At 44.1% G+C, this 18,532-nt stretch overlaps 1 protein-coding gene across 22 annotated transcripts in view; it reads left to right on the top strand.

Annotated features, from left to right (window-relative positions):
• HIVEP3 (HIVEP zinc finger 3) overlaps positions 1-18,532 on the top strand; it is a 292,513-nt gene that overhangs the window by 254,143 nt on the left and 19,838 nt on the right. For all 22 annotated transcript variants that reach the window (XR_010826516.1, XR_010826517.1, XM_066982758.1 and 19 more), the window contains one exon: positions 12,168-12,343. Coding sequence is in view for 20 of the 22 variants with exons in the window: in XM_066982758.1 (XP_066838859.1) it covers positions 12,168-12,343 (176 nt within the window). In the remaining 2 variants the exon portion in view is untranslated. The remainder of the gene's footprint in view (positions 1-12,167; positions 12,344-18,532) is intronic.

The raw sequence follows: 18,532 nt of genomic DNA, 5'->3' as shown, positions 1-18,532 counted from the left end.
CCACCCTCATTAAGTATCATCTTTATAAGTCTTAACACAAAATCAATTAGTATTCAGGCTAAGGATAAAGTATGTTTTATGTGTTGAAGATCTTATGGAGTTGGCTGCTACATTATAGCTTTATTGTAAAAGCAAGTAGATGGCATTTTCTTTCCCTGCCTGCCTACCTGTACTTCTGGTGACTGCAGATGGGACACTTTCAGTTGAGTGACAATGATGTCAAAAAGCAGAGGAATTGCAGAAGTTTAAGCAATGGTTAAATGAAACTAATATAAGAAAATATAAATACAATTTTGAACAAAATACAAGGAAAGCATTCCCAATCCAACCTTCTTTTAAGTGTCAGTTGATTTTGTTTCTCAAGGGATATGATGAAATTCCACTCCTTAACAATTTAAAAGTAAATGGTGTAGCAATGGACTGCATAGAGGGACAGATGTAATTTTTTTTCTGTATACCTGTCCCCAAGGCCCCTAGGTGTGTTCCATTGAGGTGTAAGTTGTAAATGGGATATTTATTTATTTCTAATAGGCTGGAGAACAAAAAGGCTTGTATCAGATGTGGTGTCAGAAGAGAAAATGCATTTCTCTAATGTAGTCACTGGAGTAAATGGTTACTTACCTTGTCCCATGGCAGGAATATTAAGAGTTTTTCACCTTGACTCGTGTTAGGTAACCGGGACCAATCTGTTAACAGCATTCCCTGTGCTGCAACTTAATGGCATGGTGTCCAGCAAAAACTAAACCTGGGTCAAAAATGAAGCCAACAGAGCACTGTGAACCCGTCAGAATGGACGGGCACTGCACGGAGAGCTCAAGGAGACAGCCGTGTCTGGGAGACAGGCAGCTTAACAAGTCCTCAAAAACTGAAATCTTCCAGACCAGCCAATGCATCAGGCCCAGAGGTGCTGAGCACCCTCTGCATATCCCACTTGGATCAGGAGGGGATGGAAAACCAAAGGAAATTCATCCACGAATGGAATCAACTTTGAGTCACATGAAAGTGCCACTCAGAAAAAGCAGATTTTTTGGGGGGAGAAAAAGGCTATTGAGAGACTCCTCTGATTGTTGCATCACAGATCTACTGGTACTGGTACTACCCATGTAAGAAGTAACCGTCTGAAAACAAGATTACCGCAAGGGATGGACTTGACTTTGAAAAGGACAGAATTTCTGCTGGGCTACCAAAAATTCTGCTTCTTAAATGAAAAAGTCAGTTTAAAGAAAAAAAAAAGAAGGCTAATTAATAGCATCAAACTTTCAGTAAATGGTGCAGAAAAAGTCTGCTTGAAATAAATGTGGAGGTAGCTGCAACGTGATGGTATCCAGTGAACAGCGAGGTGTTGTGTACCCTAAGAGCATGTGTTTGTAAAAAGTGGGTGGTTCTTTGCGCAAGCGCACAGAAATGCACCATCAAAATGCTTCCACGTTTATGCATCTCAGAAGCCAAACTGTCACAAAGAATTGTATTTCCTTGAATGCTGGTAACTGTGTAAAGATAAACTCTAGAGCGTGATAGCAGCTTCAAAATAGAGACCCTCTCTCAGGATAGGTCCCGAAGCTATTGACTATTCAAGAGTAGTGGATAGAGTGCATTAATATGGGCACTTGCTTATGTGTCAGTTAAACTCTGTGCAGTTTTAAATAATCAATAAGTTTTAATTGGCCTCAATCTAAAACAGTTTCTTCAAGAATTTAATGATCTGTTTAGGACTAAGTGTTAGAGAGCCTCACGTACTTCTGGAAATACAGACACTGCGATGAGTGGAGTTAGTTCTGAGAAATGAAATACTGGAGTAAGGCCATTAAACACACTCCTTCCTCCTTGACATGAAAAGCGACAGAAGGACAAGAAGGCAGCCTATAATTAAAACAGCGATGGCATCCAGAATCACTCATAGCACTTAAGAAAATAGTTGCATAAAGAACTGTTTTGGGAACAATGAGTATCTGTGTCAGTTGAGAGCCGCTTAGAGTAAGATCGGTTAATGTCAGATTCTCTGGAAATTGTTTAATCAATTCTGATGGGGACAGAGGAGGCAGAAATGAGATTGAGAGGTCATCTGTGGGGATTTCCGTGCTAGACTTTCTCTATGAATATTTTATGAATCAGCTGTATGAGTCTGTGGCAGTTTTTTTCTTTCCTTTTTATTTTTTTTTCTAATCTCTTATTTTATTCTATTTGTATTTGATCTTCAAAGGGGAAAGATGGTGTTGGAGGAGTGCCCCGGGAACAGTGTCTTTTCCTACCCCTGTGGACTCTTGCATTGTGACCCACCCTTTCTTACTGGTGCTGGGGAAAAAAGTCCAGTCTTGCTATTGTGCAGCATTAATTTGTTCTAACAACAAATTAAGAAGAATTTCTTAATTAAGAAACAATATTTCTTTAAGGAAATATTCCAGAATGGGCATGTAGAGGTGGGAGGCAGATGTGTTTTTTGATGCTGCCTCACGTCCTTGTCATTACACAGCACCGCAGCAGCTAATTATTTTTTTTCTTTCTTTCTTTCATGTTTGTATCACGGTGGTGGCGGGATGAAGTGTTTAGATACCATGCACTCTGCAATAACTGACTTTTGTGTGGCATCTTCTGAGGATAGAGGCACGTGGCCCAGTCATTACACGAAATTTGAGAGCCTATGGAAGTTTTTGCATTACCTCTCTGCTCTTGCAATTGGGCTTAATGGAAAGGAAGCCCAGAAGGAATTGATTAGCCTGTGCACACAATCATTGTAATTCCACATTTCTTCATGCTTAGGTGGCTAAAGCTGACCACCTTTGCAGGGATGATGCACACACTGTGCAGTGAAACGTTTTCACCCTGCAGTAAATGTACTTTCATTTTTTTGGTCTGCTTTCATCTCTAAATATATTTTAGTAATCAAAGGCTGGGTTCTCACCTTATATAAAACAGTGTAGTATTATTTACATTGATTTTTTTTCTGAAATAGATGTGTTTTTAGAGCAGCTTAGAATGACAATTAAGTGATTAGAGCGTAGAGAGGGTGAAGTTGTATAATAGCAGAGAGACATAATGAGTAAACTGTAATTTTACTTCTAATAGACTAGAAAAGGTCTGATGCCACAACCCAAAATTAAATCAAGCTTTCACTCAAGCATAACATTCAGAGGAGTAATAACAATCTGCACTGTTTTTGCAGTTTACATCCATATACAACGTTTGCTGGTGCTGTGCTTACTTCGTGTTGGATTAATTTAATGTGTGGTTTTGTGCTGGACATACCACACCGCCTGAGCGCCTGCTCCAGGTTAGGGAAGGTCAGATGATACAGCTGATGGTGGAGCTTTCCTCCTGGTGCAGGCCAGCTGACACCGTCACAAATCCTCTTGTCCCTTCTTCCATCAAAATAGGCTCTACTGGCAAAAGGAGTTGCTTTCGCTGATGGAAAAATGCATTTAAAAGTCGTTCTCTGCCCGGTGTTTTTATGCTCGTAAAAGCTTCTTTTGTGGATTTGGGTTGTTTATGCATAGTTTCTGTATTGCTTTCACTCTGGCTGTTTGTCTACTCTTGGAGACCGCTGTGTGCGTTACAGAGGTGTCAAAATTTGTGTCAGCTCTTCCAGTGAATTTACAGAGAGAAGTGAAAGGTACTTTAAAGCCTGAATACGCAGGAGGTGTTATACTGCTTAAATCTATGCCACACTTTTGTGCAGGGTAAACCTGCCTGAGGACACAGCCCATACTTTTTAATGTTTAGCCTAAATTTTCTATTTCTTACTTTTACTCTGTAGTTCTTGGGATAACCATCAATACTAAAGAAATATCTCCCCATCCTGCCCATTCTGCACATCATCCCAGATGATTAGCCTGTCCCTAGACCTTTTATTGTCTCTGTTTTGGTATGATGTTTGAACCATTCAGTTTTTGTATGGCTTTCTCCCAATTCATCCTTGCATCCATCCCCTTCAGCAGAGAAATTGCTTCTTTCCATTTTTTTTTTCCGGCTTGCTGGTGTCATTCAAATTCTGAAACACAAAAACCTGGACGCAGTGTTCCAGATGTGGTCGGATGAAGAGAGATTTCCTTTGACTTGGTGTTTCTGCGCTGACCTCCCCACATCCTGGTGGTCTGGCTGCCTCGTCGCAGTGCTGTGCTATAGGAAGCAACTCCTGTGGCTTTTTTCCCGTGATATATGTTCTGTGCCAGCGTTAATTTTTGTAGGCAAGCTGGAGAATCATCGATCTGCTTTCGGACAGTGCCTCGACCACCCATGGTGCTAGCATCACTTCTGAAGCAGCTGACATGTCCCACGCAGCCCCAGTGCCACCGAGGTCGTGCTGACAGAGCTGTGATCACAAGGAGTACAGTGTGGGGATACACCCACTTTATTGTTTCTCATTCAAAGAAAAGAAATGTGGAAAATTGCCTTAGGTAAAATCTGAGCTGTGAGGACCCACCAGGGATGTTACAAAAAACAGACAGGGTAACTTCAGCTTGAGCTGTCCTGCGTGATTATTTTTTTATTATTATTATTATTTGCAGTGCCATAAAATTCCTACTCAACCTATCTTTGCTCAAATTCCTGCAGAGAGGAAGCAAATGGAGTACATTTATTTCTGAAGTTGTCTTAAGAGTTTCTTGTTGAATCAATGTGTACTTTGCAGTCATGGTGACCGGCATTGCTGGGAAGCTAAATGGGCATTTTGCTCTGGGGGACACCAGCGCTGCCAAAGACACTGCCGTGTCTGTGCTTCACATGTGCCACAACCATGTGAATTTTGTGCCAGTCCTTTGGTCAGCGGCTGACCTCGTGGCACAAAACACAGGGGGTTTACATGCCAGAAGCCTGATGGTCACCTCTTTTTTCCTAAGCAGGTTAGATGACCACAAGCAACACCTTCCCCTGTGGAGGCACTGCACTTTGGTGGGACTAAAGATGCTAAGTGCAAAATACTTCAAAGGGCTGCTGTGAAAAAGTATGGCCTTCTTTTGATGTGACTTGATATCCAAAGAACAATATTTGGTGGTCATTTAGCTACACCTGATCAGTTATCTAAGCAAGATCGGTCAATGTTGGTAGATTTTAGAAACAGCAACATCATTTCCATGACTAGCACACCCCCTGATGTACGCAAATGGGGATTCAATCTGCTAATAATGTATTCTTCTTCAATGTTTTACGACTATTTCATAAAAATGTATCCTGATAAGTGACGCACAGTTGGTGTGCAGCTCTGAATGCAGTTCCCCCCGTCATGGATGAGATGTGAATACGAAATTTCAGCAAGCCTGGAACTGATAACATAGCAAAGGAGATCACAAATGTGTGTCCATAAAGACATTCACACTTTTTGTTGTGAAATTAAATCTCCGAAAATGAATTAACGTCCTATTTTTGTCTATCAATATTCACTGCTTGGTCATAAGATATTTTACAGAGCCTGGGGCCTGAAAAGCAGCGTGGAACAAAAGTTCCTTTTTGGGGGGGGGCTCGTCATGGTAGTTTTAATGTACTGCACCACTTGCAAAAAGTGAGGAATGTTGCCTTGCTCCTGCCCCCCACTGTGTCCTGCACTTTTCACCAGGTCCCCAGACCCCGCTGATGGCCTTGCAGGGTGGCAGGGCTGGCGAGGATGGACAGGGTGGCACCAGCCAGGGGCAGGTGACAGTTGGGCATGTCGCCTTAGAGCAGATGTGAGATCATTGGCTTTAGCCCAGACTGATTCAGCTTTTTGCCTTCTCTGGGTGTCTTCTGCTCTTCACACCTCCTGCCTGGAGGATGCAGAGTCTAAAGGCAGGTTTTCTCAGTGCCTTACAAGGTGGTTGGAGGCATCCTGCAGTGACCACCGTGGCAGAAGGCCACAACCTTTATTTACACCACATCCCTTTCCACACAGATGGTCTCATGGTCTTGTAATCCCACCAAGGTGACTTGCAGAGTTTCTTAGGACAGTTCTGCAATTGATAGTCCCAACTGAAAGCAGTCCAAGGAGGGAAAGCAGTAAATCCTGGCTTTGGTTTGCTTAAGCCGCTGTGTACTTCCTCTGCAAAGAGATGAATCACACCTGAGCAACACTTTTAATTGTATTTGTTTAGTTAAAGTGGGTGGTTGGTAGATACCATGGGTAAATCTGTAAATTTTCCTTCTTTAGTGCCAGTATCCAGTAAGTGTGAATTTACCCCGTGTCCGCTGGGATGGAAAGGAAGTTCATCCGAAAATACGGGAAATGCCTAGCTGAGCACCAGCTGCGTTTCCCATTTTAGGCTTGCAGTTGCTGGTGATGCAGATGACTCTTAGCTAGTCCAGCTTCCCTGATCTGCATCCGAAGGCATCTCACATTGTTCCTGTCTCCTCCTTCCCAGTCCGTTGCTCTACCTGCCAGTCCATACTGTCTCCTACAATTCCTTGCTCTTCATAAACCAGTCACATTACTCATGTCTTTATTTGCAGGGATAAACACAAACTCTAGAAGCCATCAGATGACGCCATTTCTCAAAGGAGTGTGTGGTTATTTATACTTTACTTCTTTCCTCCATACATATTAACAAACTTGGAAGGCCATGGAAACTCGGGGGTGAGATGTGTTGTTTTTTCCATGTGTTTCTAGTCTCTGCTTTTTTGAAAGAGACGTAAGCAAAGCTGCAGGTTTTCAACTCCGACACAGAGTGTCTGCAGCCTGCGCCTGTCGCGGTGTCCCTCGGTTTTGCCCCTCTGTCGTGCGGCCGCAGACGTGAGGTGTTCAAGGAAGCTGATGGCAGCAGCACTCCTGAGAGGGAGCTGCATTTGGCGTCTTTTAATCCTCTGCCCACTGCGAGCTATAAGATGGAGACCTCTTGATAGGGCCTATCCATCCACCTCCTCTGCATGTGCAAAGAGCCCTGTGCATTGGGGACATCGCAATCTTTGGGGACAGGAGCAGCCTGGGGGACCCTGGCTGTCCCAGCCACCTTTCCCATGCCAGCAGCACGCGGCGCTGTGGGCATGGGCCAGCTCTGGTGTCTCCAAAGCCCTCAGCTCCATCAGAGTTAATGATGCAGATTAAGAGAAGATTTAATACCCTTAAGCCCCTGTGGGATTCCCATGGGTCCAAGCCAGCTATTTGTCTTTGGATTGCTGCTGATTTGTTATCTGAATTAGATTCCACTCGAAATGAGCATCCCGTTGCTTCAGGCACTGTGATGTATATGTGAAAAGAGATAGTCCCCATCCCAGTGTTTCGCGGAGCAGAAGGGGCCCTGAAGGTTTGCTGCCTGCGAGGAGCTCACCTTGGGTAGTGTAACTGAGTGTAACTCTTCTGGTGTTGGACCTTGTCTGAGCTGCTGATACCTAATTCAAGAGCAAGACGATCTTTGCAGTTACGCCTTCATGCCAGGCTTTTTGTGTAAGTCTGGGTGCTGGGGTCTCATTCAGCTCTGACTTGTCTTCGTCGGGTTTGCTGGGGATTGGGAAGTGCTGCTTGCCAAAGCTCCGTTGCTTCAGACAGGGAAGAGGAATTTCTGTGCCAGGGCCTCCCACATCCATACCCAGCTTGCTCGCTGTCCTGCTGTATCGCTCTTCGGAAGTTCCTTTGTTTGTCTTGGTGCAATATTCCTGTCTGGTAAATCAGGATACTAGAAGGTTTATATGATGCTTTTAGAAATCTGGAAATGACATTGTCTAGTCTGGATTTTGTAAAGAAATACTTCTGTTTGTTCTGCTGTAGCTTGGCTTGAGTTAAGGGAGATTTCCTAGTAACCGTCTGGCCTTAAGGATGCACCTGTGTATGAGGTGATGCTTGACAAAGGCTGTGGTCTTGTAGGGTCTCCCACCCTGTGTTTCTCTAGGGCACACAGTGCGTAGGATAAGCACTTCCATTGCACATGCAGTTTCAGAGAGGGTGTTGCTAGCATCGCTGTGGAAGAAGTGCTCTAATTGTCTAGTGGGCAGCTGTGATAAAGGCAATAAACTTGCTAGTAATTAGTGACGTTATAATAGCTATGCATTTATCAGCAATCTGTCAAATTTTTCAGGTGGCGTAAGACATAAATTAGATTAGCTAATACCATAACGAACTGTCAGGGACTTCCGAAAGATTTAGCCAAGCCAGATGAGTGTGCAATGTGATGACATATAAAATGTGCCATCAATAAAACCAGAAGACTTGCACTGAAGGCAACAACTGGGGCTGCTCAGGTCACTTGACTGTGAACTAATTGCAGTAGCTCAGGAAAGGGATCAGATATCTGATTCCTGTTACTGTGTACCAGAAATCCACAAAGCAAACAAGTACAGTTAACGAATGTCAAAACCGGTTGAGGAAATACTTGTTCACTCACTGCAAAATTAACCAGGGGCATTCTGTGCCATAACGCTCTATTGAGCTTGCAGATTTTGGAAACTGGCAAAGTCGGGGTGCCTACATGTAACTGGCAAATAATGTAAGTGCAGCTGCTGTCCTTGTGACCTGCAAGGGCACATTGACAGAGACCTCATGGACAAGGTAAATTCCTGGCAGCTGTAGGAAGCAGGAGAGAAGGGGTGCTGCAGCCCAGCTGTGTCTCGTAGCCAGCACTGAGTCCCCCAGAAGCCTGCTCTCCATTCCTGCTTGCGAACCAGCAAAACTTCCTTCCCCCTCTGCTTTCCAAGCTTTTATTGTGTGGTTTTTCAGCCACATGAAGATTTTTGGATGTTTGCTCACTGCACTGAGAAAGGAAAAAAAAAAAAAAAAGTGTATATGGCTAAAAAGAATAGTCAGATATTTGCAGCAGCAAATAGTAAAAATTAAACCTCCTAAAACCTGCAGAGGAATAAATGCTTCACGGTTTTAGGTTTCAGCAAAGTTCAAGGGAAAGAGTTAAGACAAAGCTTTCTCCAGGTTCATGTTATCCTGCCTCCTGACAGCGGCAGTCTGCTCTGCGGCCATCAGGTCTCTGAAGCCGGTACTGCTCCTGGCAGCCCGCAGACACTGCCAGGGCTCTGCCAGCTCCTCTTGCTCTGAAAGGTGTTTGTAGTGGTTGCAGGAAGTTCAACAAATGTGCATTTGGTAGTGGAACACAGCAAATAAGCCTTAAGAAAATGCATCAGATAACGGAATCCTTGTCCTTTCATGTGTCTGCTTGAAAGAACAATTTTCCAAATTAGTCTCTGAGCTCGTAATGGCCAGTTAGCCTCCCAGGTTTCAAATCATCTCAGTATTAGATTGGAGCAGTGACACCATAGGAGGTTTAAGTTGCTAACTACAGGATTATGAATTCCACAATGCTCTGGAAGGGAGGCGCAGACTTGCTGACACAAACTCCAACTGTGGCTATTAGAGGAATCTGGTTACAGCAACCACTACGGAGCAGGAAGGTTCCTCGTCCAGGGTAAATCTTCACGTGAAATGAGCTGTCATTGATTTGTCTTTCTGATGCAAATCATATGAGCATATTAGATCCGCAGAGAAACCAGCTTCATATTGAAGTAATTATCTCCACGAACATATTCCAGCCTTCAGTGTAGACAGATGCCATTTGCAGCAGCCTTCTCCTGTGTTGTGGCAATATCACCTACCTTGCTTTCTCCTTGTTTGGGTTCGTATTCCTTTAGGTCACCTCTCCTTTTCTGTTTCCCCGCTCTCCCTGCGTGCTTTGTGAGTTGTAGAAAAATATCTGTATTGAAGGATGGCTTAGTCTCACAGAGTGTCAGATAAACTGCAATGCCTAATTTCAGATTAAATCACGTGTCACTTTTTATCCAGGAAAAGCCGGCCCTGATAGCTTTAATGAGGCCGACAGAGGGACCGTGGGACACAAAGGACTTACTTAGAGGTTTCCATGTGAGAGTGTAATTAAGGGGAGTGCAAGTACAAGACTGATAAAGGAGCAATTTCATTTTTTAAATGGCAAGGTGATTACCAGCATAACGACAGAAAGAAAGGAGGGGCAGAAGGAAGCCTGAAATATGAATTGGAACAGGAGAAGGGGGATCAGGATTCCTGAGTTCCTTTTGTTGCTTTCCTGTTAGATCACTGAGTGACTGAAGGAGGGTCACTGCCCAGTCTAACCATTAATTGTGGGTACCCTGGTACTGGTATCTGTAAGGTTAAATGGAGGTAGCTGGACATCCTGGGATGGAGGCTGGCAGTCAGTGTGTGCTCTTCACACACCGGCTCAGTCCTCTCTGGCCAAATAACAAGAGCCTTGTCATTTTTATTTAGTTATTTTTATTTTGTGTGTGTGTGGGTAGATGGCATTGCTGTGGCTTCAGTTACAGGAGGTAGAGTGCATGGGAGTATCTGGGCTGCCAGATGACCCTGGTTATGGTCCGGAGAACTTGTGACGCAAAAGGACAGAAACACAAGCTGTTCCCCCCCATGCAGCTGTTGGCACCAAGACCTGGTTATGCTGGTGCTTCAGCCAGCATTCCAGGCTTGAATGGGGCTATCTGTACACCCATTTTTCCCCTCTTCTCTAGCTTGTATCTGAACCTGCTTAGAAGATCTGCAACCTCATCACCTTCATGTGTGAGCAGCTCATCATCCTGTAAGCATCTGTTCACATCTCTCTGAAGCAGAGACGTGGCCATGACCCCATTTTACAGATGGGAGTCTGAGTCAGAGAGACTAGGGTCTGGCTGCAGAGAAAAGGTTTAGTCCAGACCTTATGTCTACCAGGTGGCATCCAGGAAAATTATGAATTTCACGTGAAGTAGGTGCCCTGAACAGCCACGTGGAATTTAAATTACTCGTACGCTCCCTAAATGAATGAAATGAAATGGAGCCAAGGCCACGTGCTTTCTGCCTGGGTAAGAGATGAAAGGGTTCACGCAGTTCGATTTCCCCACCTTTAAATCCACACTTTGGGTAACTGGGATGTGATTTTCTGGGATGTGTCCTGTGCAGACCATGTCACTATCATCATCTCAGTTCAGGGCCAGGTTCATGATCTTTGTGTATAGTTTATTCAGTTTTATTATTATTATTATTCTACATTATAAGTACATTTTTTATTTTTAAAACATTTACTATACTTTCACATATTTAAGCACTCAAGCTACACTTCATAGTTTGCACTGCTGTTCCTATTCAGTTTATCTTCAGACTGGCTGCTGTTTTTCCCCTTTCTGGTTTAGGGTTTATTGGGCAGGTACTAGAGGGTGACTGATGATGGTGTGTGTCTTCAGGTCCCCTATTAAGATGCTCTAGAAAGCCTTATTTTCAAGTGTGGATGTTCAGAGCTTTTGGAAGGCTAGATATATTTCATACTGGATAGCAAAATAAGTTACAAGAAGTACCACACTTCAACAATTTGGCCTCTTAAAAATCTGAGGGGGGCGATTTTGTGTTACCTTATTCTTCTTTTGCTGCAAGTACAGGAAATTACAGACTCCATTTGCTAAGCTGCAGGAGGCTAAATGATTTGTCTCACCTGAAAATATTTTTCAAACCTGCATCATGCAGCCTTCCCTATGTGCTAAAGCACGGGCAGAAAATAAATGAATATATAATGTGAAGGAAGGATGACCAATCTTATTCTCTCGGGTGAACCTGTTATGATATTGTGCCAAAGATGAAAGAGCCTTGAGTTTACGGTCATTGCATTTAGTGCTAGAACAATAATTTTTAAAAAAGGATGTTTTCTTGTGTCCATTCTGGGTGTTTCTCGCTCTGGCAGGAGTCTGCGCAGGGACCCCCGCTCGCAGCGCAGCATCGTGGTCCTTTCAGATGGCTTTTGTGCTGCCCCAGTGAGTGCGGAAGGTCATGTCACAAGAGATTTATCCGGGGTGTATTTTCTCAGTACTTTACACAGTACAGTGACAGACTGTGCATATTTTAAAACGCAGCACAGGCTGCGAGATGATTCAGGCCACCGGGCTGGACTGTGACATATATTACTCGGACTGTTATGAGTGTCTCAGTTTGTGTTTGAGGATGGGGAAAATGAGGACATTTGGGTGACCTTGTGACTTGACCTCAGACTTTGGGCTATTTGTCTGTACAGAGAGGCAGATGTAAGACATTAAAAATAAATAAATAAATAAAATAGAAGAGGAAGAAGGCCTCTGGGCAAAAGCTTTTCAAGATATTATGAATTTAGCCTAATTACCCAGAGATAGTAAATGGTAAATGAGACTGGTGGTGTCAATAACATGCTGAATGAATCCAGGAAAATTGTGTCTACTTTTGAGGTGGGAATCTTCTTTTTTTTTTTTTTTTTTTTTTTTATCATGACACCTGTTGCTCATAGGTACAAATCAAACGAAGAGTATGTGTATGTGCGAGGCCGTGGAAGAGGGAAGTATGTTTGTGAGGAGTGTGGAATTCGCTGCAAGAAACCCAGCATGCTGAAGAAACACATTCGCACGCACACAGACGTCAGGCCATATGTCTGCAAGTACTGTAACTTTGCTTTTAAAACCAAAGGTAAGAGACAGTCAGCTCCTAGCTCCTCTGCTCAGTATATTGACTTACAGGCCTTCCTGGGGACGCTTGCGAAGGGGAAGGGAAGGCCTTCCCGGGGTCTGGAAAACCCCCAGAGCCAGAGGGAGGGGGATGAGGGAGTCTTAAATGGGCTGAAATTTTCCGAAGAGGAGCAGCCCTGCCATAAGCTGATGTGCATCCTCCTGAGCCATGGCACAGAGCACTGGCTGCCCCTGCCAGCCTGCAACGTGTCTGCTCCATCCTCTTGGTGTTTCTTAAAGGGAAAAAGCCTGAAATACAGCTTCACTGGTAGGGGTTTGTGAGCAAAACCACCCCAGAATGAGAGCAGGGATCTCCTGGGTACAGGCAAACATCCCCGACCAAGCACCTGCAGACAGTCTTTGGGTGGCTTTTTATGCTCGTGCTCTCAAGATCGGTATTTGCGCTGCACATTTCCATCCTTCGCAGTTGCATGTAGCTTCAACATTTTCTATTTCATATCAGTAGACTTTTTCTCTAAAGACCTCCATCCCAGGACATCTAGTCATTAATGATCCACAATCTCACCACTGCCAGCTGTTCTTCACAAGCACCCTCTATCATTGCTTCAATTCAAAAGTGAACTTGTACAAGTAGACTCTATCAATATATATATATATATATATACACTGTGGGTGAAGTTGTCAAGAGTGCCAGAAGTGCCCAGGTCCTTTGATTTCTCATGAGTCTGGCACTGTGGGTTTCACAGTTCTCCTCTCCATCTTTGGCTGCATCAGGTCTCACAATAGAGATGCTGAGTTTGGTGTCTTAATTATAGTTTGACGTACATATAAAAAGTCCATCATCTATAGCTCCATCATTGCAAATCTCAGAAAATAACACAGCTGGGAGAGTTAATTTCTCAACAATATTGTCATCCCCCAAAAAACACTGTTACCCAAGAAAGGGGCACGGCATGGACGTGGGAGGAGGCACGGGGTGCTACGTGGACCGTGGCACGCCTGCATCTGCACCTCGGTGCTAGAAAAGCGCCCTCGAGGCTGGATGAATCAGGGTGGGCAGCACCCGGAGCTGACAGCTTGTTGGTTAAGCTGGTGGGTCATTTCTGGGTAACAGTGTGTTGGTAATCAGCAAACGTTTGGGAGCATGGGGAAGTGAGACTGTATTTGAGGTCAGATTCTCATCAGACACATGCAGCAGATCCAAGTGGCAGTTCTTCTCCCTCCCAGCCTGGAGCTGGACCTGATCCATTACTTTCTCTTTCCCTCTTGCTTCTGTTTGTTCCGAGGTTTTCCTTTGAGAGGTGAATCCATTCAGCCTCTTCCGTCACCTCACTTTGCTCTCCATCATGCTTCTGTTAGGCTTTTGTTCAGGATGCTGAGATCAAACCATTCTTCTCACCATCTTTCCGGCTGCTTTGCTCTCCATCTCTGCTCCCTTGAAGCGCACAAACTGTCAGCACTGACTGTGCTGATTGCACGCTGCAAACAGATGCTTGCCTCCAAAGGACTTCCCTTCTTCAGCTTTGCAGGAAACTTGTGAGGAAGGTAGCATGGAAATGCTTCCTTCCAAAAAATAAAAAAATAAAAAAATCACAAATCACTCTGGGATTTTAATGCAAAACTGTTTGCATACGGATGCACGAGGGGGCAGAACTTCCCTGGACTTCCCTGGATTAGCAATTTTAGGACAAATAGTTGCATGATGGTAACTTGGAATTGCATGAAAAAGGCTCTCTGCTGGAGGGGGGGGGAAGGGAGGTCACAGTCAGAGCCCTGGCTATGTCCTACAGGCATGCTTATACCCCACATAACTTTGCAGCACTTGGATAAAAATCTGTTTGCTTTGCTGATGGAAGCACCTTTGAAACTGTTGCTGGAAAGCAAGAAAAAAAATCAGTCTTGTGTGCTGATAACGTCGTCAGTTAAAGCCCAGCTGCAGCACAACTGCAGTCGGTGATGGAGTCCGAAGCAGAGCTCCAGGAGGTTTGCAGAACTAGAGGTTTCACAGCTTATTTTGCAGACGTCTGGGAGAAGTTTGTTTGGGCCCTGAGTCATTCGGGTCCCCCTTCCTGGTGAGCAGTTTTGCAACCACAGTTAACTGCAGAATGGAGAAGCTGGAGCTCTTGCTACTGGAGTGCACTTGCGAAAATATAAGCTGAGCTGAAGCTCTTTTAGAAATCAGCTTTCCAAGGTTAATTTTAGCCTTCAGCATAAACTCGAGGGGGATATCTATGGAGCTGTCTTCATTTTGGCTGTGGTAGATCTCTCCAGCATGATCTAATGCTCTAAACTCTCAAGCAGGCTGGAAGCAGTTTAATGTTTTTTTTTCTTATTATTTTTAATGAGGATTTTTATCTGGTTACCCCTCTCCCCTCTGTATCTGTGTTCCAAAAGCAGGGAAAACTTTCGCAAAAGAAAGAGCTTTAAGTATTTTCCCCTTTTCACTAATTATGCTATTTGTATGCTTTTTGTGTATTTCTTTCATCGTAAGCAAAGCTGCTTCTTTGAATTAGAGAACTGCAAGGAAATGTTTTTTTTTTCATTGTTATTATATTGAAGCCAATCTATGAGATGATTTTATTTATTTATTTATTTGTGTGTGTGATCACTTAGTTGATGGAAACAGCAGCCTTGGAAATTTGGTTGGTAAAGATTTATTTGATTTTACATTTCTGGACCAGATATAAACGTGCCTTTTACTGTGTTCCCTACTTCCACTGTAGCAGCACTCTCCCCAAAGGTTTGTTACTACAGCCTCAAAGAGGTTGTTTAAAGAAATTAAGCAGCTTTTTCATTGTTTTCTTACCAGGAAGGAAATGGAGAAGATGCAGTCTAACAGTTTTCCCCCTCAGGAAGGTCAGGGAGAGCTTTTTCCTTGACCTGCTTCCCAGAGGGGACGCAGGAGCCAAGACCCGTCCCTCCCTGTGCCTCGCCTCCAGACCCTTTCTGCGCTCCTCCCCTGGGTGACCCGGGGATGGGGACAGTGCTGGCCGTTGAATCCCTCCCTGCAGGCATTCTCCTCCCAAACAGCTATGTTCTGCTCTCGTTCAGACTCACATCACGTCTGGATTGCTTGAGAGTTCTTAAAATTTCTGGAAAAACCGCACGGAGCAGCACGCTGTGTCCACGCTGCTGCCTTGCTCAGAGGTCAGAGGGACGGGGAGCTTCGTATTAATTTAGGAGGTGCTTGTGTGAAGGACACCGGTGCCTGTTGGCTGAAGATATCCGTTTGATAGTCTAGTCCACTCACAGTTTCCAGACACCAGACTTCTCCACGTCCTCAGCCATAGTCTTCCTTTAATAAATTAGTTTGCAGTTCCTTAAATCAGCACATGGCAGGCACTGAGGTTATTGAACATGTTAATATATTAAATGCTTTACCCCCTCAGCCCTTAAAGGCAAGGTTATGGCTGCACAGTTTATTATGATTACTGCTCTAGCAGACTCAGCGCTCTGCTAAGCCTCCTCTGGAAACTACAGAGCAGGTCCAACTGGCGGAAAGCTCTGCAAGAATTAACTGCTGTTATAGCAGGGCAGATTGATGTATAGATTGCAAAAATGTCCCTGCACCCTGTGCGTGCTGGGACCCTTCTTGGCCAGCTAGGGAGAGGGAAAGGGTGCGAGCATCCCGTGCTGGGAGTCCCCTCTGCTCCTAGGGATGCCACCCAGCTCTGACGAGGGGATGAGGGAGGATTAGCTGCAGGAATTTGCTGCCTTACGCAATGTGGCGTGAGACGTGTCGCTGGGAGCAGAAAACGACCCAGTGGTCCAGACAGGAGGAGAAACACAGTGAGCAAAAGGGCTCTTTAACTTACCGTGGGGAAAAAAAAAAAAAAAAAGAAAAAGAAAAAAAAAGGCTGAAAGTCAGAGACTGGCAAATTCAAGTGAAATATTAGCTGTCCTTTTTTTTTTTTTTCCTTTTTTTTTCTTTTTAAGTGCAGCTATTAAACCTTAGCACAAGCCTCAGTGGGAAACATGCTAATTCTCTCTATTTTGAAATCTGCAAATCCAGCCTGGGTGCCTTTCTGGAAGATTAGTTTTTGGCTAACACAAGCTGATGGGCTTGATCCAGAAGATGCTTGGTATTTTATAGCCTGTATCAATGCAGACAGGCAGGCTAGATGTTCAAATTCTCTCCTTTAATCTGTAAGTCAATACATATAAAAGATAATAACAAAATGTTAAGAAATTGAATTATTTTGCCCAATAAATTATCTAAATAAAAGCTTTTCTTCTTCAAGAGTCTCAATAGGGGACATTATCTCCATGCAGAGACCTAAATCAAGGCCTGTGCATTATTTAAGTCACACGTAACACCTAATTCAAGGGTTTATCTAGAACGAAGAGTATTGACCTATTGCTTATCCTCCATGTGTGAATGCATCTCACAGCAAAATAGGAGTCTGCTAGTGACAGAGTAGCTGTTGCTCTCCTTACATACTACCTTAAAAGAAGGATATGAGAAAAGCTTAAGTCCTGGAAAGTAAAGAATATTTGTATCACAATGTCGCCTTGGATGCTGAGATCCTGCAGTTGGTTATTTTTTGGATTTTATTGTTGTTGTTAAGTTATTCACATTTAACAGGACAAATAGAAAGTATGGTGTATGCCCAATATGGACAAGATAATTTTTCCAGGAATCTTAAAGTTTTTATCCCCTACTTTTCATTTTAACTCCACCACCTTTAAAATATGATAGCGGATGGTCTGAAAATTTAATTTGCCTCTTTGAATTTAAATGGCGAATCGTTTCTAGTCCCTCTTAAACTGCTTTTGGAACACTGGCGTTTCAGCTTTCTCAAAACAACACAAGTATTTAAGCTGCTTTAAGTCCAGAATAAGACCTCGCAGCAGAGTTTAAGCAGCCAGCAATACACAGTTATAAGCAGGCGTAAGAGAGAACCCATCTCTGTGCTGGCGCTGCGTGTGCTGCTCCAGTGCAGCAGAGGGTGGCGTGGTGGTGGTGGGGGGGTCACCGTTTCCAATGGTTTAGATATAATCTGTTGATTTTCAATCTGGGAACTTCTTGCTGAACCTTGGGAAGGACCACTTACCTGCCTAGGATTCAGTGTGACTGTTCTGTTTAAATCCAGCCTCCCCACCTGCTGCTATTGCTCCTTCAAATAGGATTTTTTACTGTTTCCAAGGAAGCAATGTTGTTATTATTATTGTTATTATTATTATTTGGGTTAGGAACCAGAACTCAGCAAGGCAACAAGTAGCTGTGAGTCCATCCTTATAGGATTCATGTCCACTTAGGTAAAACAATTTTGATTTTACTGGAAATTTGCTGAAGAACTTCAGCATTTAATCCTGCCCACATTAATTAAGGGGTCTTAAAACACAAACTGTAAAAAGAACCCTGATAAGGTAAATATTATCCTCCTCCAAGTTGCTCCCAAGATGATAATTCAACTTCTCAGTTGACTTTTAGCTTCCTTGAAATGATGCAAACTTAGCTCTGGTGAGAATCTGGCCCCTTGAGCCTCCATTCCCAGAAAGGCTAGTGTTATTCCCAATTTTGTCCAACTTCGTGTGCGTGCAGGATGCTCTGTGTGGATATACCCTGTACCAGAGGGATCTCCAGAGATACTTTTGCAGCCTCACCTCATTCATCGTCATGTGGGTATTGCCTCGTTTAACCCACCAAGGATGAAAACAGATGGGAAGCAGAATAGAAAAAAAAAGTGGAAGAGGAAAGACATCAACACTTGCTATGAATTGGTCTTTGGTATTTGTCATAAACTCACGTGCACAAGGATTTTTAGCATTATCTGCGTGGCCGCTGCCAGCTCATGTCTTTGCAGGTAGCATGGATAGGGAAGGAAGAGGAGAAGCCACGGCCTTCCCTTGCACAGGGACAGTTGCCTCGAGTGCAAGAAAATAAAAAAGGAAGCGACACTGATAGCTTCTGGCAGAGCTTGTCAACCCCAACCTTTGCTTGGGGTGGAACTGAATCAAAGGCAGCGGTGAAAGGAAGTGATGGGCCGAGAGCTTTAGGCTGCTAAAGCAGCCGGCTGGGGCCCCCGTGTCTGCAAAGATCTCGCTGCAGCAAGAGAGAGGAGTGTTTGCTGTGGACAGCACTGATGCTAGGGCAGCGTCAGGGCCCTGTGTGTATCACCAGCCTTCGGACAGCTGGAGTGGCTTCTGTGTGCCTCTGAGGACTGGAGTCCTTCCCTTGTCACAGTTT

This window comes from Anser cygnoides, chromosome 24 (assembly GCF_040182565.1).
Source record: "Anser cygnoides isolate HZ-2024a breed goose chromosome 24, Taihu_goose_T2T_genome, whole genome shotgun sequence".
NCBI classification, from domain to species: Eukaryota; Metazoa; Chordata; class Aves; order Anseriformes; family Anatidae; genus Anser; species Anser cygnoides.
The sequence above is the reverse complement of the archived record's forward strand: the minus strand, read 5'-3'. Positions and strand labels throughout refer to the sequence as shown.